The 16,131-nt window shown below is 42.7% G+C and overlaps 1 protein-coding gene and 1 long non-coding RNA gene across 11 annotated transcripts in view; one reads left to right on the top strand and one right to left on the bottom strand.

The window, feature by feature from the left end:
- C2CD3 (C2 domain containing 3 centriole elongation regulator) overlaps window positions 1-16,131 on the top strand; it is a 143,633-nt gene that overhangs the window by 114,483 nt on the left and 13,019 nt on the right. For 8 of the 10 annotated variants that reach the window (XM_053203667.1, XM_053203669.1, XM_053203663.1 and 5 more), the window contains 3 exons: window positions 4,790-5,007; window positions 8,141-9,059; window positions 12,055-12,166. In XM_053203667.1, coding sequence (XP_053059642.1) covers window positions 4,790-5,007; window positions 8,141-9,059; window positions 12,055-12,166 — 1,249 coding nt within the window. Of the gene's footprint in view, window positions 1-4,789; window positions 5,008-7,809; window positions 7,954-8,140; window positions 9,060-12,054; window positions 12,167-14,304; window positions 14,443-16,131 lie in introns of those variants that run through there. The other 2 variants (XM_053203666.1, XM_053203671.1) reach the window with 2 other exon arrangements.
- Window positions 805-14,338, bottom strand: LOC128311860 (uncharacterized). Its single transcript, XR_008290496.1, has 3 exons — window positions 10,578-14,338; window positions 7,148-7,210; window positions 805-3,403 (listed from the first exon to the last, which is right to left on the bottom strand). It is a non-coding gene; the product is annotated as an uncharacterized LOC128311860 (long non-coding RNA).

The raw sequence follows: 16,131 nt of genomic DNA, 5'->3' as shown, positions 1-16,131 counted from the left end.
ATATTATTTCCACTAATACAGGAACTTTAGATTATTCACCAAAGCTAATAATTATACAGCTTCATATCTACTTTACAATTTATAGACCCTCATCCTGCCCACTGTCCTCCTCACAACCACTGAATTCATCCAGATCACCATCTGTCCTGTTAATGCTTCCCTCTTTGTTAATTCAGTCAGCATCTGAGCCACAGAAGCACTGTGAGAATTGAAAGGGCCATTATAGATCATCTGAATCAGCACCTGGGTTATCTAGTAAGAAGTGTGGTCCTGTGAAAAGGTCTTGGCTTCAGAGTCCAACAGCCTTGACTTCCAGTCCTGGCTCTACCATTCCCAGAAAAGGAAGGAGATAGTCTGTTGCCAGGTAATTATAATGATGTGTGATAAGAGCTGCAGGTTTTCTGGCCGAGGGTAGATGGAGGAATGAGTAACATTCTAAATTGGTTTTGGGAATATTTAAAGAAATCACACTTGAACTAGTCTTTGAAGGAGAAAGTCAACAAATGTGAAGGACATTCTATGCAGAAAACATGCTGAGACCCAGAGGCTTGAAACAGCAAGTCACGTTTGGAGAAATACCAGCAGTACAGTTAGGATACAGCTGAGCCTAAGATGTAAAGAGCAAGGAAAGTTCTGTAGCACCATCTTGAAGGGCCTTGAATGTCAGCTTGAGTTTGGACTTTTAGAACAAATGATCCTCAAGTGGAAAGTGATGGGGAATGGAGGAAGAGAGTGTGTAAAATTTGAGGAAAAAAATATTTGAAAGATTTTATATTTGGAAAAAGCTAAAAAAAAATTTAAAAAAATCATTTGGTTTCTTAAAGCAAACTCAGAAAAGAATTGGCAAAATATTTTTGATTGGTGGAACATAGGTTAAAAAGAATTGAACAGTTATACTATAGACTATGGGAAATTGTTCAAATTTTTGTATTATAAGGAAGTGGTATGTTCAGATTCTCATTTTAGATTCTCAGCTAGAGACTGGAGGCTATTTAAGTAAAACCATTAACAGTGTGGCTGCATTTTGTTGGGTCACTCACATAACATATTTTAGAATCTACCAAGAAAGAGAAAAAGAAACTCTCGTGCAGTTCTCTCAGTGTCAGCGCTATTGACATTTGGGCCAGATATTTTGCTGTAGGGGGCCTGTCTTACGCATTGTAAGAATTTAGCAGCATCCTTGGCCTCTATCTACTAGATACTAGTAGCTCTCCTGCCCCGATTGTGACAACCAAAAATGTCTTCACACATTGCCAAATGTGTTCTTGGGGCCAAATTACCAGGCTATAAACCACTGCCCTAGAACAGTGGTTCTCAAAAGTCAGTGTGTGTCAGAATCACATGAACAACTTGTTAAAACAGCAATTGTTCTACCCACCCATACAGTTCCTAATTCAATAGGTCTAGGATAGGGCCTGAGAATTGGCATTTCTAAGAAGTTCTCAGATGATGCTAATGCTGCTAGATCTAGAACCAGGTTTTGAAAACTGCTAGTAGATGAATTCTCTAAAAATGGAGATGAAACAAAATAGCGACTTTGCATTATTACTTCCTTAGATTCACAGAGCCCTAAAACAGTGCTTCTTTTGAGTCACAGCAATCCTATGAGGTCTGCAGAGCAAATATTAATAAACCTTTTTCACAGAAAGAAAATTGCAGCTTAGTATTAGTAGGTTCTATACCCAGAACCTCTGACAAGATCAGTTGGGTTTGCACATTTTCTTTAAAGCTTCACCCAGTTAACATTTGTTTGCATTTTCCTGCTACAAGTGGCAGGTGGCAGACACCCAAATGTAGACACCTAAGTAAACCACTGTGATTTTTTAATTTTATTTATTTTTTTAATTTACATCCAAGTTAGTTAGCATATAGTGCAACAATGATTTCGGGAGTAGATTCCCTAATGCCCCCTAACCATTTAGCCCATCCCCCCTCCAGTACCCTCTGTTTGTTCTCCATATTTAAGAGTCTCTTATGTTTCTCCCCCTCCCTGTTTTTTTATTATTTTTGCTTCCCTTCCCTTATGTTCATCTGTTTTGTATCTTAAAGTCCTCACATGAGTGAAGTCATGTGACATTTGTCTTTCTCTAATTTCGCTTAGCTTATATAATACCCTCTAGTTCCATCTATGTAGTTGCAAATGGCAAGAGTTCATTCTTTTTGGTTGCTGAGTAATACTCCATTGTGTGTGTGTGTGTGTGTGTGTGTGTGTGTGTGTGTGTGTGTGTATTTATATATATACACACATCTTCTTTATCCATTCACCTGTTGATGGACATTTGGGTTCTTTCCATAATTTGGCTGTTGTTGATAGTGCTGCCATAAACATTGGAGTGCATATGCCCCTTTGAAACAGCATACCTGTATCCCTTGGATAAATACCTAGTAGTGCAATTACTGGGTTGTAGGGTAGTTCTATTTCTAATTTTTTAAGGAACCTCCATACTGTTTTCCAGAGTGGCTGCACCAGTTTGCATTCCCACCAGCAGTGCAAAAGAGATCCTCTGTCTCTGCATCCTCGCCAACATCTGTTGTTGCCTGAGGTTAATGTTAGCCATTCTGATGGTTGTGAAATGGTATCTCAGTGTGGTTTTGATTTGTATTTCCCTGGTGATGAGTGATGTTGAGCATTTTTTCATGTGTTGGTTGGCCATCTGGATGTCTTCTTTGGAGAAGTGTCTATTCATGTCTTTTGCCCATTTCTTCACTGGATTATTTGGGTTTGGGATGTTAAGTTTGATAAGTTTCCTATAGATTTTAGATACTAACCCTTTATCTGATATGTCCTTTGCAAATATCTTTTCCCATTCCTTCGGTTGCCTTTTAGTTTTGCTGATTGTTTCCTTCGCTGTGCAGAAGCTTTTTATTTTGATGAGGTCTCAATAGTTCATTTTTGCTTTTGTTTCCCTTGCCTCTGGAGACATGTTGAGTAGGAAGTTGCTGCAGCCGAGGTCAGAGAGGTTTTGCCTGCTTTCTCCTCAAGGATTTTGATGGCTTCCTGTCTTACATTTAGGTCTTTCATCCATTTTGAGTTTATTTTTGTGTATGGTGTGAGAAAGTGATCCAGGTTCATTTTTCTGCATGTCGCTGTCCAGTTTTCTTAGCACCACTTGCTGAAAAGACTGTCTTTATTCTATTGAATATTCTTTCCTGCTTTGTCAAAGATTAGTTGGCCATATATTTGTGGGTCCATTTCTGGGTTCTCTATTTTGTTCCATTGATCTGAGTGTCTTTTCTTGTGCCAGGACCATACTGTCTTAATGATTACAGCTTTGTAATACAGCTTGAAGTCCATAAATCCACTGTGATTTGAGAGAGTCGTGGCTTCTAATGACAGATTAAGGATCAGCTTTGTATTCTCTCATTTAATTTGGATTTGATGGTAGAACACAGCAGACTGTTCCTAACAAAAGCATAAAACGACTTTCAATTTACTTCACAGGTATTTAGTGTCTATGTAGTGCCAATTATACCAGGCACATTGAGTGTACCAGAGAAATAAAGAAGGTTGAGATATTATCTTCTGTTACCAAATGCTCATGGCCTAGTTTGGAAACTAATACATGATAAGAAAACTCAGGTGGGGGGGCACCTCGGTGGCTTAGTTGGTTGAGCATCTGACTCTTAATTTCAGCTCACGTCATGATCCCAGGGTCATGAGATAGAGCGCCACGTCAGGCTCCATGCTGAGTGTGGAGCCTGCTTAAGATTCTCCTTCTCTCGAGGCACCTGGGTGGCGGAGTTGGTTAAGTGTCAGACTTCGGCTCAGGCCATGATCTCACAGTCTCTGAGTTCGAGCCCCGCGTCGGGCTCTGTGCTGACAGCTTGGAGCCTAGAGAGCCTTCTTCGGATTCTATGTCTCCCTCTCTCTATGCCCCTCCCCCGTTCATGCTCTGTCTCTCTCTCATCTCTCTCTCTCTCTCTCTCAAAAATAAGTAAACATTAAAAAAAAAATTCTCCTCCTCTCCCTCTGCCCCTCTCCCCTGCTTGTGCTCTCTCAGAAAAAAAAAAAAAAAAAAAAGTTAAAATAGTATAGGGACAGAGCAAGGGGAGTAGCTTGAACTCAGGCTCCAGCATTCAGAGGTATGAGGCAGAAATGAACCTAGTTGGGACAGGGCCCATCTATTATGGAGAAAGCACAAGATTTGGAGTCCTGAGTTCTGGAGAATGGTAAGAATGAATGTGGCCCCATTCAAAGTTTTTGAACAGATTTTTTTTTTTTAAGTCATTTATTCATTATCCATTCAGCATTTATTTTGTGACAAGCACTATGCTGGGTACAGTAGATATAAAGGAATCAGCACAGAGCTCACAGTACATCAGAGGATAGAGATGTGAAACAAATGATGTGATTGAAGAGTACAGAACTGTGAGGCATAAAGGAAGACCTCTTAAACCAATTTAGAGGCTCAGAGAAGGCTTGCTTCAAGAAATCACTTACTTGAAAGATCAAGAATGATTGTGAGGTAATCGCTTCTCGGCCTTTTGGCTTAGATCAAGTGAAGAATGACTGTGAGGTAGCAAAGGTCAGTGTTAGTCCAGAGTAAGGCCTTAGTCTGTCAGAGTAAGAGGATGTGAAGACTAGATAGGAATGGTAGTCAAGAATGGTTTCCTACAGGAGGGGAGATTTTTCCTGGACATAGAAGAGGAATCTCATTAGCTAGACATAAGGAGTGGAAAGTTGCCCCCAGTAGCCAGATCATAGTCTGAGAGGAACATAAAAGATGCTTGTAATCCCAGTGAATGACCCTTTTGTCCTGTTCTCCCTTTCTTTTTTTTTTTTTTACAGGAGGAATCTGAGTGAGCTAGATCAGATCCAACGGTACTTCAGTCAGAAGCTCACCAAGCCTTTACTTCCCCTCAGTCCTCAGCCTCCTGCCGTCATGCAGTCCCAGGAGACTCATAGGGACCATCCTGGGCCCGGAGCTAGCAGCCTAGAGCCTGACAGCCAGTGCCTTCTGGAGAAATCCAATAACCTGGTGTTGCAAGTCAGCTCCTTAATCACAGGTATAGCTCAGGGCCCCTCTTGTTGAGGAGTTATGGTCACTGGATGCTATTCAAAAAACATCCCTCAGGCAAGCCCCTATGACAAATGAGAGACCAACAGCTTTCACTATATTATTTATTTACTGTCTTCCTTTTGAAAGGAGAGATTTAAAAGCATGGCACAGGAAATTGTGAAGTGGAAAGCACATTGGACTGAGAGGCCGGAGACCCAGGTCAGGTTCTTGGTAGGTTTTTGCCCAGACTTACGATTTGACTCAGCATACCTTTTCCCTTCTTGAGGATTCCCTAGTCACAACAAGATGAGAGTGGATTAGGTGAGCTCTTTAGTAGCAGTTCTTGAACTTGTGCCACTCTACTTTCAGGAAAAAGTCAACTATAGACATATTTAAAATTCTAGTTCTCAGAGGCCAGAAGCCTGCATTTTTAGCAGGTACCTCAGATGATTCTAGATATTGGTGGTCCATAGTCAACCCTTTGAAACACCCCTTAAAGCGGTGGTCCTCACTCTGGCTGCCTATTAGAATTCTTGAGGGAGCTTTTCAAGATCCAGATGCCCAGGCTGCACCATAGGTCAGTTACAACAGGATCTTTGAGGGTGCAGACCCAGGCATCAGTGTTTTTCATAACTGCCCAGGTAATTCTACTGTGCAGCCCAGACAGAGACTACTATAGAACAAGTATTTCTCAAAGGTGCCTAAGCATAAGGATCACCTGGGGTACTTATTCTGAAATACAAATTCCTGGGTCTTCTTCCATTCTATTGAATTAGAATGCTGGGTTAAGGCCTGGGAACTTATATATCAGGCACAGTTTGGGGAATTGTGAGAAATCAGTTAGATCAGTACCTTTAGCCATCATTTGGTGTCATTTTTGCTGAAGTAAAATATGTATATTGTACACCGGGATGAATAAGTTTAATTTTCTCTGTTTAAAGTGGAAAGAAGCCACTCATGACTGATATGAAGTACAAACCTTCTTCCTACCCTCTTTCCCAGATAGCTAACCTGTCAGTAGCCAGGGTTTCCAAAGTACATGCTATATTTGGCTTCCATTTGCTTGGAAATATTCAGTCATCTATTTATTGAGCACAAACTCTGCCAGGTACCACTGTGTTACTGGTTCCAGGAAGATGGACAAGACAAGCATTATCTTTGCTTTCATCAAGTGTACATTCTATAGTCAACTGAAGAAACTGTCCCCCAGAAAGAAAGGATAAGAGCAGAATGGAGGCTTGTTTGGGGTAGAGGTGAGAGCATAGAGAGAACCCCTTTAAATGGGTATATTAAAAGAGGAGAGAGAAGAGAAATGAGGATTGAAGCTGGAGGACCTTGAAGCCAAGTTTGGGAGTTTAATCTTTATCCTGGAAGAAAATGGGGAGTTCTAAGCAAGGTGATGACAGAAGGAGAACTGACTTTTATAAGGAGAGGATCAATTTTGAAATGGAGAGAGGACTAGATCGAAGAAAACAATTTAAAAATAATTTTTTTATGTTTTTTAAAATTTATTTGTGAGAGAGAGAGAGAGAGACAGAGCATGAGTGGGGGAGGGGCAGAGAGAGAGAGGGAGACACAGAATCCAAAGCAGGCTTCAGGCTCTGAGCTGTCAGCACAGAGCCCAATGCAGGGCTTGAACTTGTGAACTGCGAGATCATGTCCTGAGCCGAAATTGGACGCTCAACTGACTCAGCCAACCCAGGCACCCCTCGAAGAAAACAATTTAAAAAAATAAACTTCCCCAGCCTCCATCGTGTCTTAGTACACTTTGGAAGAAGTCATTACACAAGTAGGTACCAGTGAATCTTGAGAGTGAGTTACTGATGGGGAGGAGGGGGTCTCATTTATGCCACATCTATGTGCCAGGTCCTTTGCTGGACTCTAAAAATGCAACATGAATCAGATATGTGGTCTCTGCCTTTAAGAAGCTCACAATCTGATGGGGAAAACATACACAATAGCATCTTAAATGCTTCCTTATAGAACAAAGCTGTATAGCCATCCCATCCAGCTGGTGCACCTAGGAAGGCTTCCCAGAGGAGATGCAGTAGAGCAGGGCCTTGAAGGATGGACTGGTATGTAAAAAGCAGAAAGACACCTCCAAGACAGAAAGGATAGTTCAGGCCAAGGGATCAGGATTGACTAACCTTCCTGGTTCCTGTTCCTGTTTGCAGGTAGAGATGTTCCATTTTCATACATCTACTCACTCCCTTTAAGACATGAAAATTGATAATGTATTAAATTTAGCCAGCACCTCCTATAGGCTGAGCACTCCCATCAGGTGCTATGAGGGAGATGTGACCCCACACCCCGAGAGTCAAATCTGCCTCCCAATTCCTAACATTCTCTTCTTAAATAATAATGTAAACAAACCATTTAGTAGTTCTATTTATTAACTTATTCCCTCCCATTTAATCACAAAAACAATTTGAAATGACTGGTAGTTTCCATTTGTTGTTTATATATGTGCCACAAAGTGTGTGCTCATTTATGTGATGTATTCTTTACTATAACCCTGTGCAAAGGATGGTGTTAATAACATTTTAAAGATAAACAGGTTGAGAGAGGATAGTTTGCTCATGACCACAATAAGTGACAGTAGAGATTTGAACCCAAGACTGACTAGCTCCAAAAACCTCTGCTCTTTCCATAATGCCATCCTCCCTCCATTTTCTGTGTAATAAACCTCCCCTACTTTACCAATTGGGTGATAGATTAATTGCTTTTATTTTCCAAGTAAAATATATGGTTTTAATAACTGTCATCAAATAGGTAAATAAGTAGATTCTCATTTTGGTTTTTAATATAGGTAATTACTGAAGTAAATGGAAGCATGAACATGCCTACCAGGACTCCTAGCTCCCAAGAATTCCTGAGCATGAGCAGATAGTCTCTGAAAGCATTTCCACAGATGTGACCACAACTATAAACAGATTAGATTTTGGTCCTCTGATGTTAGAATAAAGTGCTAGAAATTGTACTGCCTTGAATATAGTTTCACTGACTTGGGTGGATTAACGATCTTTAAGATTTTTCAAAGTCTGATTGCAAGAATACATCTGAAGCTAGAGCCTAGCTTGGGAAAGTTGAGTGGTCTGTGGCCCTACCTTGTAGTAAGAGTGATATCTGTTGCTGTTCAGATCTGCAGACCATCACCAGGAATTCTCAAGCATCTTTGAGTTCTCACCAAGCCAGGAGTAGAAGCGGAGAAGTCCCCACCCTACCAGATGCTCAGGACACAGGGGCCATGCAGGAACGAAGAACAGCTCCCAGTATGTCATTGGCACAAGTGATGGATGAGGGCAGAAACTGCCTAACTCCCCCTACTCTTGAAGAGACTTCAAGCAGAAGAGGACTGCTCCATGAGTCCCTGGGGCACACAGTACCCGATACAAGGATGCAGAGCAGTGAGGAAACTGAGGCAGACCCAGTCTACAGCGATGAGGACTATGAAGAAGACATCATTGAGCCCAGGACCCTTAATGACATCACCACTGTGACAGACAAAACTAGCCCTTGGTCCAGTTTCATGTCAGACACAAGTGAGATCATCAGCCTTCAGCCTGATGAGGTGCACAGGGAAGGCCCCTCTTGTCCTTCAAAGCCTTTCCCCAGAGAGGAGCTCAAGGGTAAAAGTAGCCCTCTGTCCAGCCCAGGAAGAGCTGTCAACCCCCACCTGCTTAGGCAGGGTTCTCCTAGGCAAAGTCTTGTTGCTTGTGAGGGTGAAGCCTCTCAGGCAAGGGATGGAGAGCCTGCCTTAACAGACCCGCAGCTCATCTCACAAGTAACACTCTCAGGAGCCCAACAGAGCAAAACCTCCATGGGACTGAGCTCACCAAGAGCAGATCAGGACCAGGAGCCCAAGCCAGAAGCCCAGACTGAGAATGAAGCTGCCTCCACGGAGCTAAGTGACTCTGCTGATAGCTTTGAGAAATTCCCTCTCAGCCTAGCCTCCCAGAGCAGAAAGGAAAGCCATCAGGGCCTACCCATCAACTGCCCTGACATCCATCAGAAGCAGGCAACATCTGGATCAGAGGTGTCCACAAGGCAGAGTCTCCTGTATCCTTTGGTATTTCCCACAAGTAGCCCCTTACGCCATTTCTAGCATTTTGGATGCTAGCACTTAGGCCAACCTAGTGTGTGCGTGAGTGTGAGCATGAACAGTGGCCTCCCTCATGGAATGCACTGGGAGATATAGGAAGCTCCTTCCTTCACAAGACTTGCCGGTCCTAATAAGGTGCTATGATGCTACTGTTAACCCCTGCCCTCTGAAGCATAATGTTTTGAATTAGGTTTAAGTGTTAGTAGCACATTCATTGGCCTGGCCCAGCCTGATTTATTGAATTAATCTATTAGGTATTTTACACTTGAAGGCAGGGCTCTGGATGTAAGGAATGAGACCATTAATCTCAGTTGAAATAGAAATGGAGGGTGCAGAGAGAGGGAAAGGGAGAGTACTAGCAGTGATTGAGTATTTACTATGTGCCAGGCACTTTACATACCTTTTCATTCCATCATTGTAAGTCCTGAAGGTATCATCATTTCTATTTTGCATTTAGGGAAACTGAGGCCCAAAGTTATAGTGACTTGCCTAATACTTCACTTTTTCAGAAAAAGGCAAGTAATAACAAGGAGTAAGACAAGGAATAAGACAAGGAGAGAGGAAGTGGGCACAGTTGAAATGGACTTGCCCGACTCCCCCTACCGCCCAGAAGGATAGTGTCAATGGAGAGAAGGGGCACCTGCCATTCCCCCTCTTCTTCCTTTGAAACACAGATGGCCCTGTAATGGGAAGAACTACCTAGACCCATCGACAGCCCTCATATCTGTTGCCTACCCCGCTGAGCAGATCAGTTCACCTGGCATCCCAACGGCAAGCAAGGGTTACTGCACAGCTACCAGTGAAGGAGGCTGCTTTACTGAAGAGATCTTTCTCTACCCGAAGCCAGGGGGCCTGTTTTTGACCCTTCTAGACCCATTTTCTTATTATTTGTGTGACTTCAGGCATACAATTTAACCTTTCTGAGCCTTAGTTTCTTCACCTATAAGATGGGGGCAGTAATCCCTTACCCACCAGACTGTACACTCTCTAGGTAGGTCAGGGACCTTGTCTTTTTCTGTGTCCCCAGCACCAGACATTACACAGAGAAGGGATCAGTAAATGTAGATTGAATTGAACTATCCTAATTTCACAAGATTCCTGAGAAAATCAAATGAGTGTGAAACATTTGTACATACTGTATGATGTGATTCTTATTGCAGAGCAGAGAGAAACTAAAAGGTAGAGGGGTAGGGATTCAGAAAGGCTGAAACTATGAAATGGCTGGAGGGTGAGCACTGAAAGCAGACCACCTCCAGTGGAGTTCCTTCCTAGCCTCACTCAGCCTGGGTTCTGACAATGCTGCCTTTACAGTCAATTTAGTTGTGCTCAGAATACATAGTTTGTGCTGGAGCAGTCACATGTGACCAGGTCCTAAGGGTAGTGCTCTAATTCAGACCTTCCCAAGTCTGAATTTCAAAAAATGGGTATTGCCAGGCTTGGTGCTCTCCTGAAGACAGATTTGAAGTAGACTTTACCTTAAGAAGTTCCTATCATGAGGCAGGACACAGGCAGTGATAGAATTTATTGTTCTAGGTGTTGTGATGAAACCTGGACAAAATGCTAGGGAGCAAGAGGAGGAAGCTACCACAACACTGGATGTATCCCGGGAAGAGAGACAGTGGAGCTGGACCTCAAAGATGAATAGACATCCTGTAAACAAACGAGAAAATTCTAGTTACAGTGAACTGTGTATGCAGAGGCATAGCCAGGTGAAAGAGCCTGACCTGTGGGGAGCAGTTCACTCTGCTTAGAGTCCAGGGGTACATGAGATGGTGAGCGGTGAGGCAGGGCTAAATCTTAAAGAGCCTTTTATGCCTGGCTAATCTAATCTACATCATAGATGGGAGAGAATTAGGCGCAAGGAAGAGAAAAACAAATACAAAGTAGACTTAGTTCTGTTACAAGTTGCTAGGTAAGTGATGTCATTGACTGGATAGGGACTAGCACATAAAGACAGATAGTTTTGGAGGAAGGTACAGATTTCCATTTTGGACATATGCCTACAAGACATCCAAGAGGAGGCCAGCTATAAAGGTAGGTGTCTCCGGAAATAGATAAGGGGAGCAGGCAGAGCATGGAAAAGGAGAACCACCCACACAAAATGGAGCCTTGAGGATACGCTGCAGTCAGTAGATACTTATTAAAAACTTACTATGTCCCAGGCACTGTGCTAGGTGACAGGAACATGACTGAAAAAGAGATGAATAATCTCTGCCCTCTTGGAGCTTAAATTCTAGCATGGAAGAACCATGATAAAACAATTTGAACCAGAACCATATTTAGCTTATTGAACAGAAACAAAAAATTGGAACGTCAAAGTAGTCCCCTCCCAAACTGAATCAGTGCTTTGATTGAACAAATATTTTTGGAAACACCATGTTCTCAGCACAGTACTGGGTACATCTAGTACCAGGAAAAGTATAAGATGTGGTACTTGACTTCTAGGGCTCAGATGCAGACTGGGTGAACCAGCTATATCCACAGACAGCCCCTCATGTAGAGCCCTCATTCCTGGATGTTGGCAGAGGACAACTGGGAGGACCAGCCTCCTTCAGTGTCAGGCATCTCCCTCCAGCCTAAGACACTGTCCTTGGGGCCACCTTCCAACCCAACCCTGTCTGACTGGCTTCTAACGGGTCAGTTGTGGGTCAGCAGGACCTCAGCAAGTATCATTTAAATGTTGCTGCGTACCAGCCTCATGCAGGGCTCTAGGGAAATAATGAGGGGAAGGAGGGATCACTGAGGTCTAACATTAGGAGAGGAAGGATTTTAACTGACCCTTGCAGAAAGTATAGACTGCGACTTGTTAGGGGTGGGCAGGGCCTTCCAGACAGAAGGCACTACTGTACAAGAATAAGTTGGACAAGTAGGGATGACTAAGGCCAGTGGAGATGCCAGTCTGGCAAGGGGAGCAGATTTCAATGTATCTGTGCCCCTTAACTACCATTATAGCCCGGAACCCATTGTGGTGCCCAACTTCTTTTTGCCTCCTCAGCAGTTGGAGGCCTCCCTGCGGATCCTTTCACTCTCTACAGCTTTGCCACCGCCGGCCACAACAGATCAGGTAAGAGAACAGCTGGCTGACCCCCCTCTCCTAGAGTCCTCATCTCTTCCATGAAAGCATGGGCACAATGCAAAGCTGCCCCAGGCCAGATTCCTGAAAAGGCGGCAGCAGTGGTCACTCTCCAAATTTGTGCTGAGCACATTCTGGGGGCCCAGAGGTGCACGAGGTGCTCAGGAACAGTGAGGAAGTGCAAATGAGTTAAGAGCAGGGCATCATCAGTTAAGATGATATGTGGAAGAAACAGTGCAGAAACATTAAAAATAAGACTCAGCCAAGAAATGAATACTGAGTGCTGTGGGAGCTCCGCTAAGCCAAAGGTGGGCTTGAGCAGAGGAAGCTTCAAGCAGGAGATGCAACGTCAGCAAACTGTGACAGATGAGTTAACATCTGGAAGAAGAGAATATCAGAGATATACCTGTTGTTGTTTACAGAACACCTTGTAACCATCATTCATCCGAGGTGGGTGGTTGGAACCCGGGTACAGATCCCAGCTCTCCTCTTTGCTGCCGTGGCACAGCTCTGGACCTTTCTTACAGGTGGCAAGAAAATATTAATAATACTATAACTACTTTTGTAATCATTCAGCATATACTTACCGAGTACCTGTATCAGGCATTGTGCTAGGTTCTGAGCATACAGTAGTTAAGTAAGACAAATTCCCTGCTTGTGGAGTACAAACAGTAAACAACAAAAAAATATATTGTCAGATTGTGATGAGTACTAGGTGTTCTGATAAAGAACAGGGTCTCTGAGGAGGCAGTATTTAAGCTGAAAGATGGTGGTCATGGTGGTGCTTGCTAGGCACTGTTCAAAGCACCTTATATTAACTCTTTACATTCAGCAACCTAATGAGGTACATATTTTATCTCTGTTTTTAAAGATGAAGAATCTGAGGCACAATCTAGAGATTAAGTATCTTGGCTCATACAGGTGTTAAGTGATAGAGCAAAAATGGGAACCTAAGCACTCTGGTTTCAAAATCTGTGTTGCTAACTACTATACTTAGAAGGAGCCAGGGGTGCCTGGGTAGCTCAGTCAGTTAAGCATCTAACTTCAGCTCAGGTCATGATCTCACAGTTCGTGAGTTCAAGCCCCACATCGGGCTCTGCGCTGACAGCCCAGAGCCTGGAGCTTGCTTCTGTGTCTCCCTCTCTCTCTGCCCCTCCCCCAGCTCACACTCTGCCTGTCTCTCAAAAATAAATGAAGATTAAAAAAAAAAAGGAGCCAGCCATGTAAGAAACTTGGAGAGGAGTATTCTAGGTTGGAGAGAACAGCAAATGCAAAGTCCCTGAGGCTGAAAGAGCTTGGCATGGTCTAGGAACTGACACAGAGCCAGTGGCACTGGAACATAGAAACTGACATAATGAGGCCAGAGGGCCCAGAGCACACAGGACATGTAGCCACGAGAAGGAGTTTAGATTTATTCTAAATGCTAAGATATCCTTTGAAGTGTGTTAAGCAGGGGAGTGAGATCTGATTTAAATTTTAAAGAATTCACCCAGGGTGCTGAATAGAGGATGGGTTGTCTTTCAGATTTGGTAGCATGATGGTCAAGAGTAACTGCAGTGATGTATTGGAGAAAAGAGCCAAAATAGTGCCTGTGTACCAGGCACTTATTCTAAATTCTAGGGGTGAACCAGGCATAAAGCTCTTGCCTCATGGAACTTAAAAAAACAAAACAAAAAAAAAGATAATTTCAGAGAATAATACATACTGTGAACAAAATATATTAGCCTATTAATTGTAATAGCTAACTCATATTTAATGCTTATTATGCAATAGACATAATGCTAAGTGCTTTCATGTATAAGCTCATTTAATTCTCCCAACAACCCAGTAAGATGGGATATTGTTATCCCCATTTAAAAAAAGGAAAATTGAAGCTCAGAATTTTCCATACAGACCACAATATATTATTTCTATTTTATATAGAAACTGAGACCCATAACAGTTAAGTCACTTGCCCAGGGTCTCCCAAACAATAAGTGACTTAAAACATATGATTTAAAACTCTATGCTTTCCATCACACCACTTTAAAATCATGACCCTTGACTTAAGGTATATTTTTCTAACCGATTTGCCTTTATATGGGTTTCATTTTGTACTTAACACTTAAACATTTTTTATGCTCTTCCAGAGCCTACTTTGATGACCAATTGGGTCAGTCCAGAAACATCTTGAGAGCCTGGGGGATAGTCCTAAAGAAAAGCCATCAGGTGTCTGATCCCTTGACTAGTTTTCCTTCTCCCTCAACTTCCCCAGCACCATTTTGAGGACATCTCATTTATTTGGCACATGGATCAACCTAAATTCTCATACATCTTAGTTTTTATCAGGTTTGTAAATCCTTCCCAAAGGAGAGGAGAGATACCAGTCCCGACCCAGGAGCTCTGCATCTTTGTGGCCTTTATTCCTACTCTGGTTTGTGGTCACCAGCTCCTCTCCTTCCTCTTGCATATCCCATACGTACCCATCAGGAGTTATGCTAGAGTCACAGACCTTGATCCAGGTACCAAGCACAAGCTTTTGAGCAAGGCACCCATGAAGTGAAATACTGAATCTGCTACTAAGTTAATTAAGAGATCTTGAGCAAGAGACTTGACCTTTGAGTCTCTGTTTCCTTATACATAAGATCAGGCTAATGAGTCTTACCTAATAGAATGATGGCAAGAACTACCCTAGAGGAAAAAAGTAGACACTGTTGGTTCCCTTTCCCTCTTCCTCTCCCAGCCAAGTGGGTGAAATGTCAGTGAGTCACACCCCCCAGGAAGGGAGTCTGTGAGCCACTTTGAGCTGTCATCTCTCAACTGCCACACAGACCCGCCATTCCTTCTTTCATATTTCTGCCTTCATGATGTGCCAACTCCCAGGAATTTACTGTCTTTGATCTATTATAAGATAAAAGTGTGGGAGAGGGAGAAATACGAATTTTCACTTCAATTAAAGGACATGTCTAGTTCTGAGAAGATAACAAGCCTCATATATTTTTCAGCTGTTTTTCTTTCTTGCTCACAGCAAAACTCCATTGTTTGTGTGCTGTTCTCAGGGCCACCTCTCTCCTCAGGACCTCATTCTGGGTCCTAGTTAGGGTAACCAGACATCACAGTTCACCCAAAACTGTCACATTGAAAGTCCCAGGCCCAAGAAACCTCAGGAGGTTGGTGGTCCTCACTAACAATGACCCTCTCTCACGATTTGATGCATTCATAGCAGCATATTTTCTGAATCTGGTGCTCTTGGTTGCTACCCAGTGCTTGGTAACCTAGGAATCAAATCAAGTATGTATTTAAGGCACTAGCAAGTAGAGGCACCAAAAGCTAAGAGAAAAAAAAAAAAAAGTAAGGATTACATGTATTTTTTAAAGCATTGAAATAGTTACCATGGGATAAATCAGAACTTTGATTCACTTCATTATATTTGTTTGTGAATTTTATTTGGGCAGCGGCACCATAATCTTCTCAGCTTACAGTCTCTGAAGGCCTTAAAAGTGGCCTCACTTTGAAGAATTTAAGACAAGAAATATACTTTCATATTTACCCACATACTATTTCTGGTGTTCTTCATTCCTTCTTCACATCCTGATTTTTTCGCTCCATTTCCCTTCAGCATGAAGAATTTCCTTTAGAATTTCATGTATTGCAGGGGCGCCTGGGTGGCTCATTCGGTTAAGCGTACGAATCTTAATGTCGGCTCAGGTCATGATTTCACAGCTTGTGGGATGGAGCCCCATGTGGAGCTCTGCACTGGCAGTGCAGAGCCTGCTTGGGATTCTCTGTCTCTCCCAGCTCAGCCCCGCTCCCCTGCTCACATGTGCATACTCATTCTCTCTCTCTCAAAATAAATAAACAAACATTTAAAAAAAAAAAAGAATTTCATGTATTGCAGACCTACTGGTAACAGCTTCAATTGTCTGAAAATATCTTTATTTTGCCTTCACTTTTTAAGGATATTTCTTCCACTGGAT

Source organism: Acinonyx jubatus, chromosome D1 (genome assembly GCF_027475565.1).
Source record: "Acinonyx jubatus isolate Ajub_Pintada_27869175 chromosome D1, VMU_Ajub_asm_v1.0, whole genome shotgun sequence".
NCBI classification, from domain to species: domain Eukaryota; kingdom Metazoa; phylum Chordata; class Mammalia; order Carnivora; family Felidae; genus Acinonyx; species Acinonyx jubatus.
This window is presented reverse-complemented; position numbering and strand designations above follow the sequence as displayed.